The sequence below is a fragment of the Physcomitrium patens genome, chromosome 7 (genome assembly GCF_059467195.1).
Source record: "Physcomitrium patens ecotype Gransden chromosome 7, ASM5946719v1, whole genome shotgun sequence".
NCBI classification, from domain to species: domain Eukaryota; kingdom Viridiplantae; phylum Streptophyta; class Bryopsida; order Funariales; family Funariaceae; genus Physcomitrium; species Physcomitrium patens.
This window is the reverse complement of record NC_143416.1, coordinates 16,096,358-16,123,619: the sequence shown is the minus strand read 5'-3', so window position 1 is coordinate 16,123,619 and position 27,262 is coordinate 16,096,358. Positions and strand designations below refer to the sequence as shown.

Here is a 27,262-nt window from a genome sequence, read left to right as displayed (position 1 = left end):
TTCTACCATGAAATCTGATGGAAACAGCCAAATCCTTCAGAAATAGCATCAGCAACTACCAAACATTACCTTTACAAACATACATTAGATGAAATGCGCACTACAATTGCCACACTATTGTGTGGAATTGCACGGGATCTTTAAAAACGTGTAATTTTTCGCAGACATATTCCTAGTACGATTGTAACACACATGGACACTGAATTTCTGGATTAACAATCGTTCAAGCACCTCACCAGAGGAGCAGAGAAGTTGAGGATTATCATAAGGAAAAATAATTCCTTCTACATTGCATTAAGTGCTTCAAGCTGTTTTTGAAGCTCATCTAAGTCATCCAAGTCACCTCCAGATTGCACGAAGTCATTCCCTGTAATCTCGGTATTGTGCAAGTGGTCCGACTCTGGAAGCTCCCGCCGCAATCCATCAGGCAAACTGTTTGCTGGGAACTCAGAAACACCCAGTTAGGATTGCTAAGATACAACAAACCAGTCGACAATTAGCAGATTGCTCAGAAGCTGAAAATGTAAAGCAATTTCTTACCTACTGATGAAGTTCCACCGGCCGACTCGCTGAAAATCACTGGATCATCGTCATCCACTAAACTGTTGGAAAAAAGAGTAAGCACTTCTTAGTCATCTGCCCGGTTGTGAGGACACCTCAAACCAAGAACGTGAGAACTGGCGGCTACAGAAACCACGTGCATCAGTTGCCAAAGAAAGTGAATTTAGATAATCACAACGATTCAAAAATGTGAATTGTGTCCTTCCTAACGATGCAAAGTGCATTATGAAATTCGACATCGCTTCACTTAATTTCTGTTGTTCCAACTTGGCACGTGAAATGAAGAGGGTCATTTGCAACTGACCAGATATTCCACTCATTCTCTGTATGTAGTGGCACTTGCGCTGCAAGACTTGCCTCTTCAGCTTCTGCTTCAGCCTTGGCCTTTGCAGCAGCATCTCGTACTGGTTTTTTTGCTGCATATTCACGCTGCAAACTCAGGCAAGTCACGAATCAATATTATGCGATTAAACAAATGCTTGATATAACAGATGAAATGTTCGTCATGTGTAGGGGAGAGCATTCACAACTGAATAGGACCACGCAACCGCTGCAACCTACTTCAGAACTGAAGAAAGTCATGCCAAATAGGATTTGAAACGGCAAAGTACATGAATGCATATAACTTGCCAGATTCTCAATGATGTAGAAATAGAGGCGATTCTAGCCACTAATGCATTCTTTGATAACATGGTGCTTACCTGACATTCTAAACAAGCTGTATTAGAACACTGAGGGTTAGGCCTCATCTCCATAGTTGGAAAAAAGTCCTTCAGCGCGCTGTAACCCTGTTATGAAGAGCAAATGAAACAGACTGAGTCAACAGCCAATGTAAATATACTTATGAACAAAGATATCCACATTCATTCGACTAACCTTATGAATAAAATAATTGAATTTGCAGTTGAGTATGCCAAAGAAGATATGAAAAGCATGAATGATGAAAATATACCAAGTATCTAGAGACAAGCCCAAACTGAAGTAGATACTTCAGAGTGTTCTGTACTAACAGTCCTGCAACAATGCCCTGCCCCACGTTCAACGTCAGCGGAATGCTGTGCAATAACAACAAAAATGTCTTCTCTTACTACATTACAGACAAGAACACAGTCAATTACGGCTGATTTTTAATCTCAAACTACTCTTCAGCTGGTACAAAGTCTAATGTCCAAGCCGGACCCAGTTCCTCGATCTTGCAGTCCTTATTCTGTGACCTTTCGATCAACCGAAATAAACTAGGATCAGTCCATTAGAGTCCATATTAAGAGGTGATTCATACCATCGTAGTTGGTAAAGATGCTGCACATACTCCTTCCCGCTTGAGTGTCTTCTCATCAACTCCCGATGCCACCACCTGCCATGTACCATCAATCAGAGATTTATATTGCATTACTGTTCGAAGATGATGAGAGTACGTTACGGGTTTTCTAGTATAACATAATGAGCGCTCAAAGGGCATAGTAAGGTCCATTTAACACGATTAAACAGGTTTGGAGTAATCGTACCAGGGGTGGAGCACACGCAAAACAAGCAGTTTCTCCAGGAATCAATAACTGAATGTGACCAGACACTGCATCCTCAGATACACCTGCAAGATTGATGGAAGCAGTTACATGTTATATTCTCATTAGTTCACGAAGATCTTGCGTGTGCTTTTCCAACTAAATCCAAATGGAAACGTACTGGCATTCATATGTGAACTAGATTCAGCTAACGCTCAAGCATAAGACATCACATTGTCCATAGATGCCATCATATGAAATTGAACTTACACACAGTTTAACAACAAAGTTATCCACGTACACTACAATAGTGTCGACTTGAAACAAAGCACATCAATATGCATGTACCTGATTCCATCCAAGTTTGGCGTAGTTCATTGCAAGCCTGCATGACAACAACACAAGAGCATGAAATATTTGGAACTCAAAACTTGGTTCTGTATATTCTGAGGAATTAAGGAATCAAATCTATCAGGGCATGTCATTGTCACCGAAACGTTCCAAGCCCGATTTAATATGGAACCAATGCCTCCATATGAGGGTTGCCAATTAGAACGAACTCATCGACAGCACAACCCACTCATTAGCAAGCTACAAAATATGAGTTTGATTCCAATAAAGATTGAGAATCACAAGATATAATGTACCTGATTAACAACCATACGGGCTTCGTAGTTATCGACACAGCTAAGTACTAGATCGACTCCGCTTTTACCTCCAGTGCTGTTTCCTTTCATATCTCGAGTCAAGCTGTCGGTAAATTTTTTGAAACCATCCACGGTAGTTATATTCTGTGTGTAACTCTGCGCAGAAGATCATACCCCATAAAACATCAGAATATTTGCTAAAGATCTTGTGGCACTAATATAACACACACTAAAACGTTGATAGGTGATGTGCTGAGGTAATGGTAAGCCATACCTCCCAACAAAAATAATTACAGCTAATTAGCCCTTGTAGCTCACTTTTCTAAGTGGCACTGTAGTAGGACAGGGTTCCATTTCGATAACCAAATAAAAGATGGAAACTTTCACAGACACGGTGATGCCCACCTCAAGAATGACGTCAGGGTTGATTTCTGCTAGGGTTTGTACAGCTGCATCTGTCTTAGTCATGCCAGCCTGTAGACGCACGAACCATATTGAGCAAGTCAATTACATCATAAACAGTTAACAAAGACAACATTGGTTTAAAACTCTTATCTACTCTGATCCTTTCGTAAAATTGTTGATCCCAATAATCTCGTAAACAAGACTAAATTAAATAACTCGAAAGGCGAAATTGCAGTACATGCCTGATCGGGCTTGAAGAAAAGTCGGTTCATGTTAGCCAACTCAACAGTGTCGTAGTCGTAAAGCAGCAACCTACCAATGCCGCATCGTGTGAGCATCTCTGCTGCAACACTACCCACGCCTCCAATACCCTACCACAACCACCGGTATTTATCAAGCCTACAGGTTCACAGTGCTATTTTTACATTGGATTTGCATGGTTAACTTCCACTAAGAAAACTTAGTTGTTCCTGAAGAGGGTTATTGAGGGAGTAATGTGAATACTTATCTCTTGCAAGATCTTATGACTATTTCACTGCAACAACATTCACAACTGACTCTTGTTAATGCAACGTGCATACGCAGAATTAGAAAGTGGTATGAGGGATCACCACAATTGCAACAGAAAACTTGCGAATCTCTTCATAATTGTTCACAATGCCCATACGCTTCAGAGCCATGAGACGGCTGTAAGGGTTGCTATCCACAACCTCTCCACTCATTTCCTGTAATATTTTGATCACTTCCAACATGAGACTCACAGCAGCATTTCGTGCAGGCAAAAACAAAAAAAAAATGTAGAGTCGATTGTGCCAAGATGAAGCTAGGATGCAGAGAAGCTTGAACTAGAGCTTCAAATGCGGCGGAAAGCAGAAACTATATATCAGAAACAACACTCAGCTGCACCGATTATGTAAAAGTCTATTAAAAAAATGCTCCAATTTTAACATCGACGATCTATATACAATCCATCGAAAGATAACAACGACATCATGCTTTTCCCAAAATTTGACTGGTCGTGATAGCGAAACTGCATAGGATGTTGGTGAATACCTTGATTTTAGGGCGTACATTGGATCCCGTGTGTGAATTTGTCAAAGCTGCAATCCTCTCAGCATGATCCTTCAGCTGCACGGCGGATCACCCAGGAAAAGTCCAAGAGATCAAACCCCGAAAACAAAAACCAAAAGAAACACTGTCATAGAAAACCATGCGTCTCCCCGTAAGCTCATCGCAATTTCGATTTAACGAAATCCACAAAAAGCAAGCTGCAGCTGGAGATAGCGCAAACTAGAACTAAGTGGGTCATGATTTTCTAGAGAACGACAGATATCTTATCAATGCCAAAAGCCCTAATCAGCACCCACAAGCCAGAAACGGCATGATATCAACAACCAAAGACGAATCATACAAAAACTCACCTTTTTGAACTGTGAAGAGTGCACAGGATCCGCGACGGACGGCTGCAACTTGTTAACGAGGTCCAAGAGTGCCTTTACCTCGTCCTCCATGGTGGTCCGAACGCACAAAACCTGCGACGAAACACAAAATGGAAGCTATGGCAATGAAATGGAGAAGTCAATTACGAGCTCGAAGAAGGAGCAATAGACATTTGCGAACAGGTCTACGTATTCGTAGACGAGTAAAACTCTGTTCACGCATTCACATAACATACGATCTTCGTGAATCGTGGCTTGAACTACTTTTCGCTGACGTCAAACCCCACAAGATGCGGTGATTTCACCCATTTTCAACAAACTTGGTTTTTCTCTTCAATGAAAGGCGATTGTGGTGTATTTGGTTTCCGAATAGCTTTGAATTTTGCCCATCTACTCTGCACCCTTCATTCAAGTGGCCAACACGCATGTCGCATTATTCCTACACTTCTGTGATCAGGGTATGATTTTGATAGCAACGAATTTAACATTCTCTGTGTCAAGTGGTAAATATACCTTCCGTGTTTTCGTTTTTAGAGGTGTAGAAGGAGAAAATTTCGTGGTAAATTCGTAGGGCTGGTGTACTTTGATGCATTAAAACCTCCGTTTATCACAACCCACATTTACTTTTTTATGGATTTTCCTTAATGTTTTTAATCGATGGAAGGTATTAAATTTTGGGCATGGTTAGCAGAATTGTAACAGGTTGGGTATGCAATCCATTGTCATGGAGCAATACCAACTTAGTAAAATATGACGATTCCATCGCCTTCTTCCGATTCTCACAAGTCAGTGTTGAGAAGATGCATTCTCTTCATTAAAGATCAATGGTATGCATCTGCATAAACCATGCTCTGTCTCCAAGATTTCATGTCTAAGGAAAGAGAGACGGTGCTAATCGAATTTCTGCACATGATGGATTGTTGGAAAGATTGTATTTATCAATAAAGGGTGTTTCACTTCTTGCGCTGGTTATATTATTAACAATCCTCACTATTCACCAATGCTTTGTCCTGCTATATTGCAGAGCATACACAGTTTCACAATGTGGGTTAGCAACAAGTTATTGAACTCTAGTCCTACTTCTTTTTACCGCCATTATCATTCCTCCACATTAGAGTCTTCGTTCATTAAAACTGCTGCCTTTCAACGGCAAAAACTGGATATATTCACACGTCAACCACTCTTGTCCTTCTTCAAAGACTCTCCAATGGCTTTCAAGGCATCTGCAATGCTCAGCATGGCAGCAATGTACCCTTGACCTAGGGCTGCGCTTTGTTGAAGCCGTTCCTTCTCAATGATTAACTTGTCCTGGTGTATCCTTGCTTTGAGCTCCAACGTCTCGCGGTGTTTCTTTGCATTCATCTCTAACAGCAACTTGTGGCGAGCGTCTTCACGGTCTTGTACCACGAACATGGAGTTAACGTTTAAGCTTTCTTTTTGGTTGTTCGCAATGGTTGAGAATGCACCTTCGGAAGCTTTAGTGGAGAGCCGACGCCGCTTGGTCAAATGAGGGCTGTTTGAGTCACCTATACCATCTTCTTGTACAGGTCGGTGTTCTTCTGAAGCCGGGGCATCATTTGTAAGATTTCCTAGATACATGTGGGAGAGGATTTATTAGACCACCAGCAGCAGCAATATTTTCTTTATTTGTTCCCACACATAGCACAGCTATAATCTACATCGCCAATAAGGTCGATGAATCTGGTGATCTATCAACACAATGTAGAATGCGGAAGTAGCCATGTATTAGAGTAGTTGGGAGTTCTGACATGACTTTAGAAATGAGAACCAGATGAGTTAACTCAAAGTCTCAGGATCAGATACTGACAGCCAACAGATAATCAAGAGACGAGAAGGAATACAAACCAATACAAGAGTAAAAGAGGACTAAAATTAAGTCAGCCACCTCTGGATACTGCTGCAACATCATCGGAAATGTTGTCTGGAAGCTCTCCGAGGCTTGAGACTTGGGAGCTTCTAGGGTACCATTCGCACAGTGCGTTGTACACGGCCTCGTCAAGCTGAGCTTTGGGAAATCTTAGCATGCGCTCTTTCCTCTCTGCTGAATTCATTTGGAAGTAACCTGGCTCGCCCAAAGGAACATGGTTCCGCTGGTGGTCATAGACTTTTCTGAAATCAGAAGCCAGCTGCTCCCACTTCTCTTGGCACTGGGACTTGGACCTCATAATGTTCCGCTTGAACATCTCGTCCTCCACCTCACTCCACCGTTCTGCTGCAGAGGCTCTCACGTTTCTTCGGTTAGCCTGGCCCGGATACTTCACGAAATGGTCGCGCCTCAAATGTACTAAAATAAGGGTCTCAGCTGGTGTCCATTTTCCAGTCTTGTAAGTACGCTCAGTCACTGGGTCCTGTTGGAGACCATACTCCCAGCAGTCTTCATTAATTCCTTGGGACTCAAATATATGTGACCAGAAATGAAAAGAATCAGTCATTCTGTACATTCCCACTGATCAAATCCCGACACAATGTCATGCAATTGTAATTTCAAAACACTTCTGAATGCTGTTTACTGATTCACAAGAAGGATAATTCTCAGAGATGTACCTTGGAAATGGAACGAGCATCCACATTTCTGTCGGATTGTGGTGTAACGCCCTTCTCTGCTCCGTCGACGTCCATGGCGCTACGACATGAGGAGGCTGGTTGGGTCCCTGCCTTGAAAGAAACATGCTCAACATGATTCCATGGCGGACGAGAATAGGACATTGTACGGTGTCCTACAAGGGGTGCGATCCGCTCAGCCTGATCCCAAGGGAGACGGGAAGTGAGGCCGGGTGACTGGGTTGATGGAGGGGGCTCCCCGCAATTGCCCCCAAAGCAAACGTCAGGGGCTGATTGTGATCCCGCTAACGATGCAATATTCTGGTTGCCATGACTTTTAGTGGGGAGAGAGCTAGGGATTGTCTGTGCAGCTTGCGAGGCTGGAATGTGCTCCTCTACTGGTCCAGCACTCGAGATCGGATTAGCTCCTCTTACGCAAGACCCGTCCTCAAACTTTTCACCTTTCAAGCGATTGCTGGAAATAGGCTGGCCTCTGCCGCCCTCAAAAGGCTCTCCTATTCTGCGATTGCCAGGGCTTGGACGAGCCCTCACTACGCTCTCCCTTTGTCCCCCGGATGCCTGGCCATTGGGTACAAACTGAAATCCAGCCAATGCGGTGATGTGATCAACTTGTTCTCTCAGCTGTTTCAAAATTTGCCGACCACAATTCGCATGAGTACTATTGATAACCTTGCAAACCACGTACAAGAAATTCCCAAACCAGAAGGCAATCATATGAAATTAAGGAACGATCAAACGACGAAAAGTTCATAATCGTTATGCAGGCAGGAAAATCTAACTCGATGAACCCAGATATTGAAGCTCTGGAAAGGAAAGTACCACATGCTTGACATTAACCAAGTCAAATCCCTAGTTATCCTCCATAGTATCATCGGAGGCATCGACACTTAGACGCCGAGACATACAGCTTACTCGCAATGAAGCGCACATGACATCAAGTCCCACAAAGTTCCTGTAGTATTCTGCTAACCTAGTGTTCCAAGCCAAAAGAAAGGAGCCCTAGCCTGCAAGATTTCAAGATGATGAGGTACCGCCTTCTTTGAAAAGTCAAATTCATGTTTCTTGAAGTCACCATGGGGTATCCGTGCGACTTGATCCTCAAATCGCATCTACTTGAGATTTCTAACACTGTACCGAATCTTGGCATGACAAAACGAATTCCGAAAATTAAATCCAAAAGCACAATTCAACCTCTTTCAAAAACCCACATGCCAAGACCATCAGCTCAAGCTTCAACAAAAGAGATATAAGCGGCAACTTGGAGCAATACTCATCCTGAAGCATAGACTTGTGACCGTCCGAAGAATCGCCCTTGAGATAGCGCACCAGCTTCAATTCGGAAAAATGAGTTGGGTCGGCGAGAAGAGGCTGCAGCTTGGTGACTGCTTCCAGAAGCGCCTTAAGCTCATCTCCCATAGCGGTAATCGCAGAAGAAAGCGAGAGGATCAGCAGCATAAGCGCGCATTGAATTGGGGATTTTGGTGATCAGCAGTGTCAGGGAGGCCGATCACAACCCTTCCGGCATGGAGCATATGGTCGCAGGCGAAAAATACTACGTATGTATGCTGCATATCATGAGCTTCTATTATACGCTGCAATTGACCAACTCGCTGCATCGGGCACCATCAACGAGGGTTGAGCAGGCATTAGATTGGAAAGAAGCCAGAAATTTTCATGGTTTTGGATAAGGATATCGTACCAACATTGAAATCCTAGCTTGGAAAATTATAGTTTTACTCACCGAGGATTCGTCAAAGTCGTCAATCGATTTGCTCAACCTGATATCCAGCACAGACAATATATGTATCGGACGAAGATAGATGAAAATCTGGACGTATGTCTATGATATATCTTCATTTTATTTTCAATAGATTTTTCAATAATTTTTAAAACTATTGTTGCTTTTCTCGGGGTACCGACGTGAGAGGGTGTCTTGTCCGCACCAGCAAGCTAGAAATTGCATCATGCCTTGTATTTTTGTTGTTGGCGCCTTGCATTGTAGAGAAAATTACTAACCGAGCTTGGTCCAGACTGATGAGAGCTCCTCGTGCCAGCAGCCTGACTTTTCTTCGCTAAAGCATGTCGGATACCGCTTTGACAGGACACCCAGTACCCTCGTCTTTGAGAGTATCTTGTCGACGAACTTCCCATGTGGATTGGATGTCCTGTCTCACCCGTCAGATTCAAGGAGTTTGAGAGAGGCTGAAAAGTAGCAGAGAGTAAGTAGGATTTTTACAGAGCTGGCCGAAAGTTAGTCCAGGGAAGCAAAGAGTCAGGGTGGAAGGCAGTTTGAAGGCACTGAACTGAAATTGATATCCATGCGGTAAATCGACATATATTCACTACATTTCTTCTAAGAACTATTGTCTGCTAAAATACAGCAAGTCAGACGGTCATGTTTCGTGGACAATTCTTCATAATTCCACAAACGTTGCTGGAAATAGCACATGTGTGTGGGGAAGAGGATAGACAGAGGTGGGTTGATCCACTAACTCTCTCTAACGATCTCATATTGAATTGTCAATTCAGATGTAGCTCATCTCCTTCGTGATTCTACATATCGCAGGTTCTACAATCCATGAGCAGAGTTTCCATACTGTAAAAGCCTCCACCCAAGCCCCCGTTTAGCGGTTCTCCAAAATTTCCACTTTTCAATGGACACCGACTAGAATCTCTCTTATGTCCTTTGAATGGTTATTTATGGTAGGATGCGAAGAAAATTGAGAAAGCAGAAAAGTTCTTTTGACCCAACTCTTGATTTGTACGTGTCAACTTTTTCAGAGGCCATGCTAATCTTATTTGTGTCGTTCCAATTATGTCCAGAGTCGCCGACAAGTCAAAATTGCATGAGTACTACATCCTGATAAACGCTGTCATCTGACATGTCCCAACCCTTGAATAACTGCTCTAGTGCCTCACCAAATTCTAGTGCTCGGACTAATTTGCAGTAGAAATGGTGATGTTTAGCTTTTAATTACACTATGCCTGCAATTAGCACCTCAAGCTCTTCCAAAATTAAGTGGTGCACCCTTGTGGCATCTCTGGGCAGCAGAATTCATGAAGATTTTAGATCACTGTGTACATACCACGTTGGATGTGCTGTGGACTTGGAGATGGTTCATTTTTTCATTCGCTTCTCAACCCCCAGAGTTAAACCAAAATTTAATCTAGAATTTGGTTGGTAAATGAAGGATTACTCGCTATTGAGACTCCTTCCTTGACCCCATTGAGAGCTTCGGAGCAAGCATCCAGAACAGGTGGTTTTATAGCCTGCAAAAAACAAGTCTCATACTTGTTGCAATATTCAATTCGTGATGCAAAAGTGGAGATGCTTGTCAATCAATCTTGAAAGTGGAGATGCTTGTCAATCAATACTTACGCTTAACTTAGTACAGTGACGGCAACGAGCGGAAGCGTTAGTGTCAAGGTTAATCGTCAAGACGTCACAGTAAAGAAACTCACATTCAGCTTAGAAACCAGCGACTACGAAACTCTTGTCCTCCATCAGGGGTTTCAAAAGCTCCGAAATAACAGCCCTAGTACATCGCATTGCACATTCGAGCAAGATTAGAGGAAGCCTTGACTCAATGTAACGGTTTCCCTGCACTTCAGTTGTTCAGACCCTACACCTTCCATACCTCTACACTCACATGGAACATACGCGCAGGTCAATGCACCATCTAGAATACAATCTTGCAAAACTTGGATGTCAAGACTTGGAAGTCAACGCCACTGCACAGCAAGTGATGAGAGGGCTATTATGGAATGTAGCTTACTTGTTTTCGGCGCGAATTCTAGCAAGAGTCCCTGTCACAATTTCGTTCACTTCCATGAGCCTGCACCTCATGATTAAAGACTTGTGGGTGATGCAGTAACACACACACAAAAAAAAAAAAAAAGTTCTTCAGAGGGACCGACGTTGGAATAGTTGTAAATTTCAATTCGAAATGCTCTCTCAATTTAAAACACGGTGACAAAAATTTGGAGGGCTGTGCATACTTCTTCATCTTGTACAAGGCGCTCTGAGGATCACTTTCTTCTTTGTTCCTTAGGGCTACTTTATGGTTTCTAATTTCAGGCTTCTTCTCAGGAGTGAACACAAACACTGGCTGTCTCAACAAACCAACCGCCATGTTCTTGGCGTATTGCCATGAGGTATCATTCTCTTTGTGAGGATTCACATCGTCTTTCGACATAGTTCGCTTGAAAGATTCAGAAAGTGCGGATAGTCCCGACGAGGATGTCCCTCCCTCCACATCTTGTTCACAGGCTGTCAGTTTTAGTTTTAGGTGTTCTATGGCGGGGAGGAGATCTGCTTCTGTGACACCAATCAGGTCGACGGTGGGCGGCTCTTCGCGCGAACACTTAGATTGTGGTTTCTCAGCCAGCTCTTCAAGAGCAACGCTTTCCATCCACTGCCAAAACAAATATTCGTGATGCTCGCACGCTTCCTTCTCATCTGCAATTGCTTTAGCGGCTGCGATCGCCTGGCAATGAATGTCCAGCTTTTCTCTGTGCTGCAACAGATGCAATTGGTAAGGAGTATGGAGTACTTTCACCCCGGCCGCCAGTTGCGCAAGCTGTAGCTCGTGCAGTTTGTTCACCTTGGTCACCTGAAGTGCTTCAATTGCGTTCAAGCCCACCTGCACCTATGACAACCAATACTCATGTCAACACAATGCCTGCCCTCGTCAATGATGAACGAATCCTTTACTCTCTACCTCTTTCCTCTCCGATGGTCAATAGCTATGATAAACATAAACCCTATCATTACTTTTCACCTGCCCGTGCAACATTAGGACTTGGTCTGTTCGCATCTCCGTGCGCAGGACCTCATCATCCACTCGCTCAGTCGCAGCAAGCATCCGCCGCACATAGTCAACCGAGGCGCACTCCGCCTTCCTAGCCCTGCATAAGCCTTCAGGGCTGCAGGCCATGTCAAGTGGGTAATCGTGAGGCAGAGTTGCCATGCTTCGATCAGCTTGAAGGGGCTGCAGTCGGCGCTTCAATCCCCTCTCAATCAAATTACACTCCGAGATTAACCAGCCCAGGGCGAGCAAGAAATGCCTACTATTACTGGTGTCAGCGTGCAGCAAGAAAAACGGTGAGTGCGGGGAATAACCCCAGAGCGCCAAATGAAATTTCACAACTGCTAAGTTGTTGTCACCATCGTATTCATCCTCACAAACGATCCTCGATATCGATGATGCTACTTCTTTCAACCGCAGTTCTTTCTGTGACTTCGCAGTGGTCGATGCATTCGAGCACCTAAGGATTATGGAACTCGATTGCGACCGAGCTATTTTCTTTGCAACATCCTTCTCGGCAGGGAAACCTGCAATGCGTAGAGTGATAATGTCGTGCAACGCGCGCAGCAAGTATCCGGGCGACTCCAATTTGTTGAACTTTGCCAACCTCAGATTCTCGGGAGCGATGCCCCTCACTCCCAAATCTGTAATCAATTCGGAAACATATCTCATGCTCTTTTTGACCGAAACTTTCCGCTCATTCTGTACCTTGCTCTCCATGTTCGCGAGGACAGTGTTCTTTCCCCTGCTAATTTCACAAGCATGGATTTCAAGATTGAAAATAGACGAACGTGTTGCAGCCCAGAATTCATGCTCAATACGTGGCATAAAAGTGAAGATTCACGATTTTCCATCTTGGCAGTTGTGATCCGGTTGGATTTTCTTGTCGAGTGAATCATTTCACTTCCATATCCGACGAAGAGACATGCAATTTCTTCATCGTTGAGAAGACGGGGCGGAGCTCCTAAGTTCATTCTGAGACTATCTCATCCATGAGTACTCGGGCCGTAGGGAGAAAATCCTCAACAAACGAGCTCTAGTGTTCAACGATCCTCAAACATGATACAGCTGACGTGATGACAACATAGTCTGCGGGGAAGTTTTGGACTCTGCAATAGCGTTCTACAAGACTGCCCCCTTTTACATGCAATCCTTCTTTTCCACTGCTTTTCCAGGGCTACTCTTTCACTGCTGCAATCTCACACCCCCGAGACGAAGCGCCCATATTCTGCATTGTCAGTGAGCAGAGGATCTGATGGTGTGTGCGCTTCTCGTGAAAACTCCATCGAATGCAGGATTTACTTGTCCGACTGACGAGTTTTGATTTCTGACTATTTAGGTAGCAATCGAAAGGAGGGGGTTAAGTTAGGTTAATCCAGACAACTTACAATATTCTCAGTTCAACTGGAATGGTGATCACCGTAAGTTGCGAAGTTCCTTACATTGATTGCGACGATACTATACACACTAGAGCCATGACATCACCGCCAGCAGCACTAACTCGAGAACCGCTTTCCAGGCTTTGCTTCCGCCAGTCGCCTCAAATGTCGCTCTCATTCGCTCGAGGATTAGATTCGTATCTGTTTAATTTATCCATTGTAAGATGCGCTTCACGGGGAAGGTGCGCCTACGAGTGTGAAAGCGTCTTATCTTGGGTTCCTTCGACTAATATGACGTTCAGAAGCTGGCGACTGTGCTGTAAATGTGATGTAATCCTGTCTCACGTGCATTCAAATTGTGCATTGAGTTTAGTAGATTCAATTCGGCTCCAGTAACCGTTCGACGAAATAGGGTCTCTTGTGTTTTGAACGCATAACATGCAAGAGAACCCGTCAATTGGGTTCGTAAAGTCTCTGCTTCGTCTGATGAGTAAATGTACGTGATTATTGTAAGTTAATGCAACCATGTCCAGCCCAGGAAGAAAAATCTCGCAGGCGTTCCTACAAGATCTAATACTGCACCTATTCGAATGTTTAAGTAATTATGGTTCCAAAAGGGGCAATGCGACAGCATGGAGCCGCCCCAGTGACCTCCACCACCTTCGCAACGCCAGGTATCTGTCGCCCTGACTCTTCCATTCTTTCCATCTCCACTTTTCCAGGTCAAAGTGATTCTCCTTGAAATTTTCGGAACTGTCGCCATTCTCGTCACCTTTGGGAGACAGAGTTGCAGTCATCATGGGCTTCTCGTATAGTTCTTTTCTGTGACCATGATGGGAGGAACTGTCACAATGGAGTGCCCGCATTAATGCTGTGTATTCGGTACATAGTTGTTGGGTTGAGTTCGCTATCGAACCTTGAGATGTTCCATTCAGAAAGGCCAGGATTCTTAGGCATGTGCGTGGTGATCCGAGTGCTTCAGAATCCCGTGAATTCATTGTTTCAGCGTTGTTAAGAACAATGCTTCAAGAGCTTGATTCCCCTCGGGACTGACAAATCTTTTCGCAATTCTGTAGCATTCATAACATTCCCTAGTCTTATTCTTCGTCAACTAGGGGATAGCATAAGCTTCCATCCCAACATGGATACCTCGTCTGGCAATGGCAATGGCCCTGAGAAGCAAGAGACTACCCCCCAGGTCCCAACACTGCAGAGCTTGGAAGAGCCGCGACGACTCGCTAAACCTGCTAAACCCTCAACCGGCTTGACAGACACTCTAGTGTGGTGGGATATCGAGAATTGCCCTCATCATTCTGCACCTTCACCATCCACCGGCGAGGTAGTCAAAACCAATTGCTTGATACGAGAGCTCCAGAGCCACCAAAATTGCGACCAAATTCGTGTCACAATCAACATTTACGGAAACGACGGACCAGACTTGAAGTCCGGGCTGGGCTCCCTCGTTGCCAGCGGCATCACCTTGCAGCACCGCATCTTGCCCTGCAAACTCCCAAGATCAGAGACAGCAGCTCTGAAGACAATGATGGTGGACATCGCCTTGTGGGCACTCAGCAATCCCGCCTCCTCCAATATCTTCCTCATCTTCGCTGCCCGAGACACTTTCTTCCGAGACCTCGTCACCGGATTGCACATCAGAGAATACAATATCCATCTCGCTACCAAGTTCTTCTGGAGTACAACTGCCAACACAATCTTCGAGTTAAATGGGTTCAATCCCATCCCCTGCCATTGGAGTGCGTCCCGGGAGCACCTCTTCGTGGTCCGAACTGCCCCATCTCGCCGATCCCATTCCTTCAGAGGCTTTTCCTCTGAACAAGCCCAGGAATCTTCATGTCAGCTGAACAACAGAAAAAAAGATGGGTTGGATATGCGGCTTCACAGCTTCTTCTTCTCCTTCTTCTACATCTTCTGCTTCGTGATGGTTTAGAGTTAAGATTCCAGTGACTCGCAGCTTGCTTGCATTTCCTACCTTGGCAAAAGATTTTCAACATCTTAGACTGAAAACTCTGAAACACCTAGACTCTGAAAACTCTGTGAAAGCTGTGCTTTTTCGACCTCATGCTGAATCGGGTCGCATTTTGGTGGGTATCCTCGTGTAGCCTGTTTGTACCGGAACAACTTGTCGTGGTTATGCTGTTGATCAGATGAAGGGAATGATTATTTACCTGGTAGTTTGTTGCTCAGCGTTTGTGCTTGCTCACAATTTTGCCAGCGAAGGAATCAAATGTGGACGGAGTTTCCGATGCAACGCAGCTTTGAATTCAGTATTTTACCCATGTGAGGATTTAGTTTTGAAGTGGTGATAAGGGTAAAACCATGATCAGATGTGGTTGAATTGATGCATTGCTACAAGGTTTGTTTCTTTCTGGATGTGTCGATTATGTTTGATTTGCAAGGTCATGTTTGAATTGAGAGAATAGTTGTTGTGTGATATTAAAGAGATGTATATAAGAGCAAACATAATATGAACTTTTTGTGAATTCTTTTTCATCTTTTCAGCGTGAAATTTCACTTGGTATTATGTGTCTAACAATAACTCAAGCATTTGTTGGTTTTGTAATAAAGTGTTTGTTGGTTTATTTCTCAAACCTTTGCAAAATCCTTCAAATTCAATTTCAAAACCTGCACCTTCTACGATATAAATTTCCAGTAACATTATCAAATGTTCAATATTGGACCTGATTGTGGTAGTTAAATACTTTGCACTAAGAATGATTGTTAGTTAGTCTCACATAAGCTTAAACTTTATTCTGAAAATGTCGAAATCTTTCATTAAAAATAAAAAAATGTCTTTAACCATTCTATATATATGAATATAAGTATTTACAAGATTAATATTAAAATATATATATATATATATATATATATACCAGAAGTTGACTTATATTTTGATTGTTCATAATATAAATGCTGTATGGAAGTTAGATTTATGCATACCTATTAAATTTTAGTAAGAATTGGTGTTTCTTTTATTAATATTTGAAGCTTTATATTTTGGTCAATTAGTTTGTTTTAGAAGATAAGTTATTATTAAAAAATTATTTTTCACATTAAGACTCTATGATAAACCAAAAAAAATTAGAAAGTTGCTGATGAGATACAAATTGTAATAAATAAAAACTTTGAGGAAAGATACAAGAACAAAAGAAGTAACCTTAATATGAAAAATATGGTTAGTGTGTCAAAAGAATTTCCAATTGAAAATTCCAAAACACACATATTTAAAGAAAAGAAAAGGAAAGATGTCATATGTCATGCATGTAGACTTATTACTTTTAAACAATTTTGTGTTGATTATTTACATGTAATTAGGCAAAAATATTTTGAGATTTTCTTTTTCTTTTTCTATAAACATGTTTTACATCTTTAAGAAGCACTAGAATTGTGACTAAGTTTCTCATAGCAACAAACTATCTTTATTATTTATACTTAAAGATCTTTTACATCATTTAAATAATGATTAAAAGAATTTAAAGATGAATAATTTGAATCTAAATAAATCAAATTATTCTCAATAAAATTATGTGGTAAAAATCTAGTGCTTAAAAGATGTAGAAAATTATATTGGATTATAATACAAAGTATAATTTATATTGAATTTTTTTTCTTCATAAATTGATCAATCTTTCACAAAGATAAATCTTTTCAAGAAGAATCTAAGCAGAAAGCGGAGCTTGTCGGTTACTCTGATGTATTAGAGTCCTCGTGACGAAGCTTTTTCTCCAAGGCAAACATGTGTGATGTATGTGAATCCTGGTCACCTATTTCCACAGTATAGTTCTCTGAGGAGTCGATACTAGTAGGCCCTGCAGGGTAAAGGGTTGGTGGATACGTCGTTTAAAGCATTGCCCACTTTGCATTAAAAACCACGAGCACACAAAATTGCATTAACGACGAGATCCTCAAGCTCGTTTACATCACGATCAGAAATTTATTATTGGCATGGTGCAAAGTATGTACAATTGTTTTGTATGGTTCTGTTCACAGTTAACCCAAGTCTACACTTGAAAGTTACCACGAGCTGCACATGACACAAGAAGGCGGACTGTTGGGTTGCTAGTATCCTTGATAAGTATTGAAAAGATGGGTATCATTCTAACTGCACACAAACTCTTTCCACCGGATCTACGAAATCCTTCTCTAATACTTTGAAATCAGAATCATTCTTAGTAGTATGAGACTGATACTCGGGTATAGCCTTCATGTCTTCCCACTGGATTCGGCGAGCCATATACAACAATGCCTTACAGCAGAAAAGTACAGAAGGGATCAGGCCTGAGATTTAATGCTCCTCAATGAGATTGACGCCCAGTAATGTACCATGAGCAGCAAGTCCTTTGGACCGACAGAGATACTTACACCACCCGGTTTTGATATTACCTCAATCAAGCCATTTGGCACTATCTGGAACTAGCTTTAGGCTTGTGAGGGCATCCAGAAGCTGTGACCATCTTTTCTCCACAGAACCTGTAAACCCAATGGACATCCGTACAAGTCCTGCTGAAATGCCTGCGGAATTCTGCTCCTCTTTGCTGAGCTCGCTGCTGGTACTCGAACCCGAGCACGACATTAATGTATCATGGTATCCAAGACTAACTGCCATCAATCCAAACAAAGACACATTCTGCAAATGTCGCAATAGGTCGTTCGCTATTTCTGTGCTTTCCAAATCCAGGCAAAGCATTCCACCGAATCCATAGCCTTCGTTCAGCAACTTCTTCATCAAGTTGTGTTGAGGATGCTCCTCCAGACCTGGATATATGACCTTCATGCCAAGCTTTTTCAGCCTCCTGGAATATATTAGTGCCCGATCACAATGTTCCTTCATGCGCAATTCCAAATGCGGAAGACGCATGGCAAGTTGGAATGCAATTTGAGGATTCATTGTTGGACCTTGAAGCATAAGGGCACCTTGAGTCAAACCCATCATGGAGGAGATAAGGTCAGCGGGACCACAAACTGCACCTGCAATGATGTCGCTGGAACCGCTGATAAATTTCGTCAAGCTGTGCACAACTACATCCGCGCCATAACGGATCGGAGACATAATAATCGGTGCAAATGTGTTGTCCACCACGACCTTAACACCCTTCTCGTGAGCTACGCCTGTGGGGAGAATGACATCGAAGACGTTAAGCGAAAAACAAATTACTAAAATTCAGAAAATAAGAGTTGGCCTTGAGTAGAAATCAGCCCACTAACATTGCAGACAGTATATTGAAAAGTATGGAACACATTACAGATGAAAATGAACAGATTGAGCCATATCATACCCGCCAGAACTGGGATGTTGGCGACAACCAACTGCGGATTTGACACAGATTCAAAGTACAACACCTTGGTGGAAGGCCTGATAGCTTCCTTGACAGCACTCACATCAGCAACATCGACGAAAGTGGTTGTGATATTGTTTTTCCGTGGGAAAAAATGGGCCAAGAGGGCATGTGTGCCACCGTATAAGCGATTTGAGGCAACAATATGGTCGCCAGAGTTGCATAATTGCGTTAGCACCGAGGATATAGCTGACATCCCACTGGCTGTACAATAGGCGGCCTGCGTCCCTTCCATTGCTGCCATCTGCCTTGACAAGTTGAGCACCGTTGGGTTGTAATGCCTACATTATAAATTCCATTTATCTTAGCAAGGTGTAACACTAAAGGTAGACGATTAGAACCCACACGTATCAAATGCCAGAGAAAAAAATGTTCAAACGAGAGGCAGACTGAATACCTCAACCAGAAACCAAAACTATATATATATATATATATATATATATAACAATAAACGCAACAGATGATTAAGTCCTCCGTTCTTAGCTACGATTGTCATTTAAAATTCGGCAATGACAGATTATACCTACTGACTCAACGCGTCTTGGATAAACTAATAACTGAAGCACATTCATAAACACACCTGCTGTAAATGTAGAAATCTCGATCCGGACCAAGCTTCCCTTCAAACAACTTGCTCATTGTCTCCGGTTCCATCACTGTGAAAGTGGTTGAGGCCTCGATGGACATGTTGACGCCACCATGTTCCCCGAACTCGCGTCTCATGTTTGCCAACCCTTGCACGGGATCCATCCATTTCCTCAGCACCTCGCAATCTAATTTCATGTCCTCATCGTCCGAATCTTCTCGTGTGCGTTTCTGCCCAACAACCCCATTCACCACTATCCCCGCTTTCGCATCTTTGCTGCTCATATTGGCTACGGATGAAGATCAGCCACGAAGAAAAGTGGTCGCAGAGAGAGGTTGTAACTAAAGTTGTAAATTCTAAACACGCTGTTTCATAACCTCCTTGTTTAAATTGGAAGCTGTGGTAGTCCCTGCACTAAAGAGATGCACAAAGTCTCAGCCACTAGAAAGTAAATAAATACAATTTGAATAAAATCGAATTCAAAACTCTAATAACTATCTCTCCTAAAAAAAATCCAGGTCAATACCTCGGTACGACAGGGATGCCAGAAACAATTCATCAAACATTGGCATGCCAGAAAAGTATGGGAACTCTTCGGCACAGATTTAATGCAGTAAGAGTATCAGAGACAAAGATAACAAACCAAGAAACAGAGGTTGAGGGGGCCAAGCTAAAAAATAGCAGTGAGGGGTTAAACTAGTGGGACTCTCAATTCCAACTCGCTTGGCATGAAGCATAACTTAAACCACTCATGATACTATTCATCCTGGAACGGGGAAAGGATGGAGATTGACGTTGAAGAACTTGTGTTGGGTCAAACATTGCCACTCACAGGGGATAACACAAGATTTCTCTTCAATTCCATTGGGTAAACGACTAATCTCAATAAGTGTGCTGATGGAAGGTAACGCCACGAATGTCCAATTCTCTTTCATTGGAGTACTAATTCGGGTTCTGTCATAAAGAAAAAAAGCAGCAGGAACACGAATACAGTGGTCTGCACTGCACCTTCCTGCATAACAATTATTATATCTACTCATGGACCGATACGGTTGAAATTGGCTCAAACTTCAACACATTATTTTCCCCAGCAACAATCGCAACCAACGACATGACGTGCGCTATTACCGACGCATCCACCCTCAATCTCATTCAGACATCCCTCGGGTCATCTCACCCTTGCGCTCAATGCAACAGCGAGCACCTCCAATTTCCAACCCAAGATTCAAAACTACATGAAACCTACCACCTCGCAACCTATAAAATACCTCAAACTCAGTAGAAGCCGCCGTCTTCAATAACCCGCAACTACACCCATCAGCAACAAACTGAAGCCTCTACCGTTCCAACTCATCACATCACGGCACCTCAACCCAAGTTGAAAACCAAACTCTTCTCCTTTTCTCTTTAAGTTCTGCTCCAACGACCACAAAAAATCCAGAAAAAGAAAAAAGAATAGAGAACTCCCTCCTTGCACTGAAAAGATTCCAAAAACCAAAATTCAAGACTCGGAACTATCAGCCACTCAGCACCACCGCTCTAAACACAAAGTGCAAAGTGCAACCTCTCAGCGCTTACTCGAAGGGTATTCAGCGACAAAAAGGACACAGCAACGGTGTAACCGAGGCTCGATTCCGCCAGGAGGATGACCCCCTCTGCATGCAGCACCAAGAATGGCACAGAAAAGAAAATGCTTCTGCGTGATAAAAAGCGCGAGAGACTGCTCACAATACCTCCTCACATTCTCCGGCTCGACGACATTCTATATGTAAGGCGGCCGACTGCCGATCACTGACTGTGGACGATCTGCGAGCGTGGCCGCAAGCACACAATAAATCTCAGCCGCTTAGTATTCTCGCTTCGCCTCCGGGCCATGGCTCCATCACCGTCGTCGTCGTCGTCATCTCCTGCTCGACGAACTACGTCGAGTCTCGACCGCCGGTCGGCGAAGTCTCATCCATCTTGCCACGTTTCGGGCGGAGTCTGCGCGGAGGGGTGCTTTGGCAACTCCTGATTTCCACATCGATCTGACGTGGACTTCCGTTCCGGCCCTGCCCGGTATTCTCCTCATGCCTACGAACTTACCGATTTACTATCCCTACAGTACTCTGTAATTGGTGGGTAATAAAATGACACTGCCGTAAAAAAGTAAAGATCAAGGTATTCATTAGGATTTTACAGGAGTGTAATTTTATTATCCTAGTGAAGGGGGAGGGGTGAAAACAGAAGTACTGATTTCAGCAACACCTGCTGTGTGCTGAGGCAAGCCCATGATGAAGATGACTTGGCCGGGCTGCTGCCACCATACCTTGCCACATCAGCGCAAGGCTTTTCCAGCTCAGCTCCATGAAAGAGGTCACAATCCCTGACTCCTCTTCATTGTTCTTGCATCAGCTCTCCACGTAAGCTCTCCATGTGGCTCCTTCTCATGCAAACCTAGGTCTCTCTCATTGTCAGGGATATGAGATAAAAAGTAAAAGTAAAAATTAAAGCTAAAGGTGGGTGGTGTAAGTAAAGGGCAGGAGGCATGTTCTAAGGCAATTCCATCATGGGCAGTGTGAGAATGAGCACGGGTCTGAATGTGTATTCTATGAGCTGTCATGATTCCTGGAAGGTTCCTACAAGCTTTTGCTCAACATGGGCATGGCTGGAGAGGGAATAGGCCGACAGTTGGGCCAACTGGGTCACCAATCTGGACTGAAAATGTTGTCCTTCTTCACTTGCCCTTTTACGAAGGATACCTGGAATGTTCAATTGCCTCCAAAAGAATCTCCCCCTTTTTTATGGTACAACAAAGAGAGCAAAAAACAGTTGAGTGTCACATGATCAACTCAGCACTGAGCAGAAGAGTACTCGGTTTGTGAAGGATGTAACGGCGGAGAGATGTGAGGAAATCTCGCAGTGAAGGCAATCGCCGATCTCGACGCCACCTCGCAGTGGATATGCTCATGTCACTCTCACCGATCTAATCGTCTTTTATGTTCCTTCAAACAACGTACAACTGCAATAGCTCCATTGACAAGACTTTTACTGCAAGATACTGTCCATCAACAGTCCTTCGGTACTTTGTTGCTGTAAAAATAGAACTTTCCTGTCGTCTTGAGCTTAAATCAAAATTGCAGTGATGTACAGAGTGCTTTTACAGGCGCTGATCTTGTTAGGGTTGATTAGATTCTGGAGGCTTGTTCGAAGAGTGCATCTGATAGCTACAGAGCCACCGGAAGGTGGCAGGATCGCTCACGGACGGTGGCGGTTGCAGTCTAAGAGTAGGTTATGTTGTGGAATCGTGAAGAAGTGCCGTAATGTCATCAGTTTGAGCACTGGAACTGTTTGGATTCGGGAATGTACACGTTCGCGTACTGTACGTGGATCCGATGAGCATCATGCGCGAGAATTGAGGAGTGCGTTGAAGATTGAGATGAATCACAGCGGATGGCCCACTTGATCGGCTGCAACTACATACTAATCGTTGCTTAGGGATCCAGAATCGCCTCACTTGTTGGAATTTTATACTAAGTAACTACTGTAGGAAGACAAACGTATGTAGACACTCTCCAAGCGCCACTTTAAAAAAAAAAAATTAAAAACAGAAATTGAGAATGAAATGATGGTCCGAATTCTTAGAATGCAGTTCGCAACACCTTCTTAGGAATCTCATATAATTCTTCATTTGACCGTCTCGCCCCTGACTCTTGCCAAACCCTCGATGAAGCGTTACAGGAGCTGAGAGCAGTGAACTTGATGTTATGAGGCTCTCCAATGTGATGTCTCGTTGGTTTTGAAGTTGATGTTCTCGACCGAGTGGCGATGGTGAGACATCATCGGCATGGATAACATTTGAATCACGGCATAGTTGATTGATCTGGTGATCTTTAAAGATGAGGAAATTGTGAGAAGAAAGGAGTGATTCATGCTTCTAGAGTAAGTGATGGAGGTCAACGACGTGTCAGGGGCAATAGTTGAGGCAGCCTGGGCTGCTCTTAATACACACCAGCAGGAGACGGAATTAAAGGATCTTCTTGCTGCCGAGATGCTTGACAATGATAAGTTGCGTAAGCGTTTAGGGATTTACAAGAAAGTAATCGAGAATCTGGAACTGACTGAAGCAGCAGCTGCAGAAGCTAACATTGACAATCTCGGCTCCAATTCTGCAAGAATGGCATCATACCAAGAGCAACACACCCCAGATGTACGCGCCCGAGGTCAACAATAACGCGTATATCCGTTTCCTAATCTAATCGATTCATGGAACTCAAAACTCTCGCAATGAGAAGACGATGTATCAGTGTGATTATGTTGGGGCTTTCCATAGCAAGACGCCTTTTCAGTGCCTACTATGAATCACATATTTGTTAGATGTCTGATGGTGCCAGATTTGTGATGAACTGCAAGACAAACTGTCCTCGCCAGGGTTTCTTCATCAATTGATGCACAAAGAGGGTGGCAAACCACTGTACCCCTCGGCAACAACAGTCGGAGGTAAATGGCCGATGCTTGGAGACCTACTCTAAGCCAGCATGCACTTCCACACTGTGTTCAATAATTTCCCGTCAGACTAGCTCTGGGCTAATCGGCGTTTATATGAGACAGAGGAAGAAGGAGCATGGTTGTTTGAATCGGACGACACCATCTCGCCAAAGGAGGAAAGAGATGAACTCGGGACCAACGAAGGCTATGTGATAATAACACAGCAAGATATTGTGGATGGTGTAGCGTGCTTCGTTGCCCGCTCTATTACTTCTCTTCCTCAAAGCAAGGTGCACACTACAGATGCCTCTTCATAGGAACTTAGGTCCTAGACATCTATTCCCTCTCTATCTCAGGATTCAGAACCAAACTGATAAAATGAAAGTGACCAAAACCCTAAAACTAATGCTGGATATTCCATCGTGTTGAATGCAACTGCTTGTGGTTGATACAACTCTGGCAACTGAACATCTTGAACGTGAAGAATATGAACCCTGAAGAACTCCAACAAGGTAATATAATTTCATTTGAATTCTGACTAAAGTTCAACTTTTCTGTTTTTGAAACCCCCACATTGTTAGACTTACTTTCGATAGCATGTTGATTCAACTCACTCACGTAAAGTGCGTGAGAGGCAGCTATTATTTTGGCATTTTCAGAATTGCGGAAGAATGGAAAATTGCGGAGCCTGTGGAATTGTGCGCATTTGCTGTACGCTGCAACATCGTGGGGGTCCACAGCCTTAGTGTAAGAAACCATCATCCTACGTTCAAGAGAGCGTGTGGCATCGAACACTGTAGCCTCAGAACATATTTAGAGAATCACATGGTGTTTCATCTCTTTGCAATGGAAAGCTGACAATCATCACCGTCTGTAGATAGGGTAGGTGGTTTGCTAAGACTAATGAGATTAGATGAAAACATCAGCTTCTGTTAATTGATTGGACTGAAGAATGATCTGCTGAATGCACCAGGCTGTGCAAAAACCCAGTGATCAAGCGAGCAGCGTGGATGGCAGTGTATACCTCGTGTTCTATCATCTTGGGCCTCTTCTCGTGATTTGCAACTACAAGGACTTAGTTGTGATTCGAGCATTCTACAAGGACTTAGTTGTGATTCGAGCATTCTACAAGGACTTAGTTGAGATTGAATGTTGCACATTCAAATAATTCTGGTTGAATACTGGACAAAGATAAACGCAACTACAGTACAATCGTCAAGACCTCGGCCTATTCATCGATTCTGGAAAACCGAGTGAAATGCGGGCTCTACATTGTGGATATCATCACATACGCCGTGAGTACCCCGATCCTTTGCATGTTTTGCAAAGGATTAGGCCTGCCAACACCACAACACACAGTTGCATCAGTTTGCTGAAATGACAAGAACGGTTTTGCAGATTGGTATCCAGCTTTAAAAAAACTTCCATGAGCGTTGTCCACCGCAGAGTTCACGTGGACCTTTTAAAAGCAATCAAAGATTTCCTATTTCTGATGTGTGAGGACTTGTGTAGGAAGAAATACCTGCTCCTTTGCAGACACGGCAATCCGTCAGCCCAGCTTCTGTCTTCATTTTCCCGTCCACGCAGAATACACATTTTGTCCCTCCTGATTCAGAAAACCATGCAAAATTTTAGATACGATGGTTGCTTTCAGAGGCATCAATTGGATTGACATTACCAACGTACGTAGAGGCTCAAATCAGATAGACGTCCATTGAGGATTTACAATGCTGAATTAGTTAGGGCGAACAAAGGCTGTGCTGTACTTGGGAAATACATTACAATTGGCCATTGCTTGTGGACTACTACGCTGTTGCGCGAGCAAAATATACGAGTAAACACGGAGCTCACCATTGCCTCCACATTTCGCACACGTTACAGGTTCACCCTGCATTGAATTCCCGTTCATTCCGCCACACAAATTAAAAAATAAATCTAGTTCAATTCCAAAAGAAACACTCTTCCACTAGCTCAAAAATTCCTTGAACGTAGACTATGAACCAAAGAAGAAGCGAGAGGGAAAACTCCTCCGCATCACTAGTTCAAACTCAAACACCTCGAGTGAGTGGTCAGTACTTCAGCTTCTACTTTTTTGCTCAATTTCGACAATCCATTGCAAGTCGATACTGCGGAATTACCTTGAGTCCATAATAGAGAGAAGCAGACGTAGCAGCTAACACGCTGGCTCCAATGATCAAATTCTGCAAATTTTCGGGATCCATATCCGCCAACACCAGGCGCACCGCAGGCTCAATCAGGCCAGCGCGGCACGCCAATTTCGAACCCCTCATTCGACCCCTCCGTCTCCATCCCCAGCTACTCACAGACTCGCCGAGCCCACTCGCATCATTCCCAGCGACAGCCTTCCATTGCGAGACTTTGTTACACAACAAGAGCGGCACACTTCGAGGACATGCCGATGCCACAACACGCAACCAAGTCTGATAATTCAGGTATGTGTGGAGAGAGGAGGAAGCGACGGAGACGACAGGCGAGGAACGAGACGACGGTCGGCCACAGTGCAGAAGCGGAGGACGCGAAACAGAGAGAGGGTGGCAAGACGCCATAGCTGCGGCCCAGGAGAGCTCAAATTCAACGGATTCGCAATCCGCACAACGATATCCGGAACGTCGGTTGAGGATGTCGCTTGGGACCTTGGTCCCTTTTTCGCCCTCGTGCCACTCCCCCCTTCCCTTCTACCATTCAAAACGTGGACATCGCCACAACACTTGCATCTCCCCGAATAAATCATCAACGTCAATGTCGAGTTATCCCTGGACCCCAATCCCAACGCATAAAAACAAAAACAAAAACCAAGAACATGCCGACAATGGCAATGCTGAGATGGACGCTCAAACCGCAACATCACGCCTCCGCTTACAATGATCGATGCAGAAGAGCTCATCGGTGTGGAATTGCCGTAACAATGTGCTGGCACTTGCTAAGCCGGCATCGATCTCTTATTGGTGCAGGAAATCCTGAGACTGATGCCTGCGACGCAGCTGAAATTCTTCGCGGCGAGAGAGTGCGAAAACTTCGTGCGTGACCTCGTCGGATCCACTTCGAAGAACGGCCACAATTGTGTACCAATTCGAGGGGTGGAATAGACAAAAATGCCGTATCGACTTTTTCCCTTGAATTGTCAATGACTTTTGCTTGATGTTTTGTTAATGTGATTGTTGTTATTGATATTCGAATGCCATTTGACAGTGATCAAAGAGATTTAGGATAGAATACAAGTTTGTTGACATTTCTTCTTATTTACAAGAATATTTTCCTAGAATTCTTTATATCGATATATGAGCATTAAAAGAATTAGTGTTTGTATATGTATGTGTATATGAAAAGGTAATTAATGAATCACAAAAGGATACTATGTTTGCAACAACATTAATACAATTTTTGTTATATGGCAAACAATCACTCTATCAAAAACTTTTTATACAACAATTTTTTAAAGTCCTATACGTAGAAGAAAAAATATTGGCACAAAATTATTTGTCATAGAGACTAAGTTATTAGAAAATTGTA

The 27,262-nt window shown here is 43.4% G+C and overlaps 7 protein-coding genes across 26 annotated transcripts; 2 read left to right on the top strand and 5 right to left on the bottom strand.

Annotated features, from left to right (window-relative positions):
* Nucleotides 1–84: 84 nt before the first annotated feature.
* LOC112284565 (ubiquitin-like modifier-activating enzyme 5) lies at nucleotides 85–4,669 on the bottom strand. Its single transcript, XM_024524463.3, has 14 exons — nucleotides 4,537–4,669; nucleotides 4,169–4,243; nucleotides 3,727–3,840; nucleotides 3,358–3,486; nucleotides 3,116–3,184; nucleotides 2,711–2,866; nucleotides 2,412–2,448; nucleotides 2,067–2,149; nucleotides 1,841–1,915; nucleotides 1,514–1,588; nucleotides 1,263–1,349; nucleotides 866–990; nucleotides 541–602; nucleotides 85–439 (listed from the first exon to the last, which is right to left on the bottom strand). The coding sequence occupies exons 1-14, from the start codon at nucleotides 4,624–4,626 to the stop codon at nucleotides 285–287; spliced, it is 1,332 nt and encodes a 443-aa protein (XP_024380231.1). The 5' UTR covers nucleotides 4,627–4,669; the 3' UTR covers nucleotides 85–284.
* Nucleotides 4,670–5,469: 800 nt separating this feature from the next.
* Nucleotides 5,470–10,362, bottom strand: LOC112284563 (uncharacterized). 11 transcript variants are annotated; one of them, XM_073535529.2, is made up of 8 exons: nucleotides 10,224–10,362; nucleotides 9,081–9,302; nucleotides 8,879–8,915; nucleotides 8,408–8,747; nucleotides 8,142–8,276; nucleotides 7,120–7,758; nucleotides 6,461–6,977; nucleotides 5,470–6,143 (listed from the first exon to the last, which is right to left on the bottom strand). In XM_073535529.2, the coding sequence occupies exons 5-8, from the start codon at nucleotides 8,244–8,246 to the stop codon at nucleotides 5,728–5,730; spliced, it is 1,677 nt and encodes a 558-aa protein (XP_073391630.1). In that variant the 5' UTR covers nucleotides 8,247–8,276; nucleotides 8,408–8,747; nucleotides 8,879–8,915; nucleotides 9,081–9,302; nucleotides 10,224–10,362; the 3' UTR covers nucleotides 5,470–5,727. The 11 variants fall into 11 exon arrangements, with proteins under 11 accessions (XP_073391630.1, XP_024380228.1, XP_090108288.1 ...); XM_024524460.3 differs by having other exon boundaries at nucleotides 8,169–8,276; XM_090252162.1 differs by having other exon boundaries at nucleotides 8,464–8,747.
* LOC141045660 (uncharacterized) lies at nucleotides 10,347–13,132 on the bottom strand. Its single transcript, XM_090252160.1, has 4 exons — nucleotides 11,919–13,132; nucleotides 10,914–11,786; nucleotides 10,600–10,673; nucleotides 10,347–10,407 (listed from the first exon to the last, which is right to left on the bottom strand). Exons 1-2 carry the CDS (start codon nucleotides 12,771–12,773, stop codon nucleotides 10,932–10,934), a joined length of 1,710 nt encoding a protein of 569 aa, XP_090108286.1. The 5' UTR covers nucleotides 12,774–13,132; the 3' UTR covers nucleotides 10,347–10,407; nucleotides 10,600–10,673; nucleotides 10,914–10,931.
* Nucleotides 13,133–13,295: 163 nt separating this feature from the next.
* LOC112284567 (uncharacterized) lies at nucleotides 13,296–15,825 on the top strand. The gene is made up of 2 exons (XM_024524464.3): nucleotides 13,296–13,998; nucleotides 14,401–15,825. The coding sequence occupies exons 1-2, from the start codon at nucleotides 13,929–13,931 to the stop codon at nucleotides 15,270–15,272; spliced, it is 942 nt and encodes a 313-aa protein (XP_024380232.1). The 5' UTR covers nucleotides 13,296–13,928; the 3' UTR covers nucleotides 15,273–15,825.
* Nucleotides 15,826–17,256: 1,431 nt separating this feature from the next.
* On the bottom strand, nucleotides 17,257–21,133 carry LOC112284754 (methionine gamma-lyase). Of its 7 annotated transcripts, none has more exons than XM_024524927.3 (4): nucleotides 20,998–21,133; nucleotides 19,259–19,673; nucleotides 18,619–18,959; nucleotides 17,257–18,451 (listed from the first exon to the last, which is right to left on the bottom strand). In XM_024524927.3, the coding sequence occupies exons 2-4, from the start codon at nucleotides 19,546–19,548 to the stop codon at nucleotides 17,727–17,729; spliced, it is 1,356 nt and encodes a 451-aa protein (XP_024380695.1). In that variant the 5' UTR covers nucleotides 19,549–19,673; nucleotides 20,998–21,133; the 3' UTR covers nucleotides 17,257–17,726. The 7 variants fall into 7 exon arrangements, with proteins under 7 accessions (XP_024380695.1, XP_090108284.1, XP_090108283.1 ...); XM_090252158.1 differs by having other exon boundaries at nucleotides 19,259–19,678; nucleotides 20,998–21,125; XM_090252157.1 differs by lacking the exon at nucleotides 20,998–21,133 and adding an exon at nucleotides 20,829–20,990 and having other exon boundaries at nucleotides 19,259–19,678.
* Nucleotides 21,134–22,019: 886 nt separating this feature from the next.
* On the top strand, nucleotides 22,020–25,536 carry LOC112284755 (uncharacterized). 4 transcript variants are annotated; one of them, XM_024524933.3, is made up of 6 exons: nucleotides 22,021–23,453; nucleotides 23,638–23,743; nucleotides 23,855–24,021; nucleotides 24,216–24,243; nucleotides 24,356–24,478; nucleotides 24,705–25,536. In XM_024524933.3, exons 1-5 carry the CDS (start codon nucleotides 23,193–23,195, stop codon nucleotides 24,475–24,477), a joined length of 684 nt encoding a protein of 227 aa, XP_024380701.1. In that variant the 5' UTR covers nucleotides 22,021–23,192; the 3' UTR covers nucleotide 24,478; nucleotides 24,705–25,536. The 4 variants fall into 4 exon arrangements, with proteins under 4 accessions (XP_024380702.1, XP_024380701.1, XP_024380700.1 ...); XM_024524932.3 differs by having other exon boundaries at nucleotides 22,025–23,453; nucleotides 24,391–24,478; XM_024524930.3 differs by having other exon boundaries at nucleotides 22,025–23,453; nucleotides 24,370–24,478.
* On the bottom strand, nucleotides 24,641–26,769 carry LOC112284756 (uncharacterized). The gene is made up of 4 exons (XM_024524935.3): nucleotides 25,870–26,769; nucleotides 25,583–25,619; nucleotides 25,254–25,337; nucleotides 24,641–25,068 (listed from the first exon to the last, which is right to left on the bottom strand). The coding sequence occupies exons 1-4, from the start codon at nucleotides 26,296–26,298 to the stop codon at nucleotides 25,016–25,018; spliced, it is 603 nt and encodes a 200-aa protein (XP_024380703.1). The 5' UTR covers nucleotides 26,299–26,769; the 3' UTR covers nucleotides 24,641–25,015.
* Nucleotides 26,770–27,262: the final 493 nt, after the last annotated feature.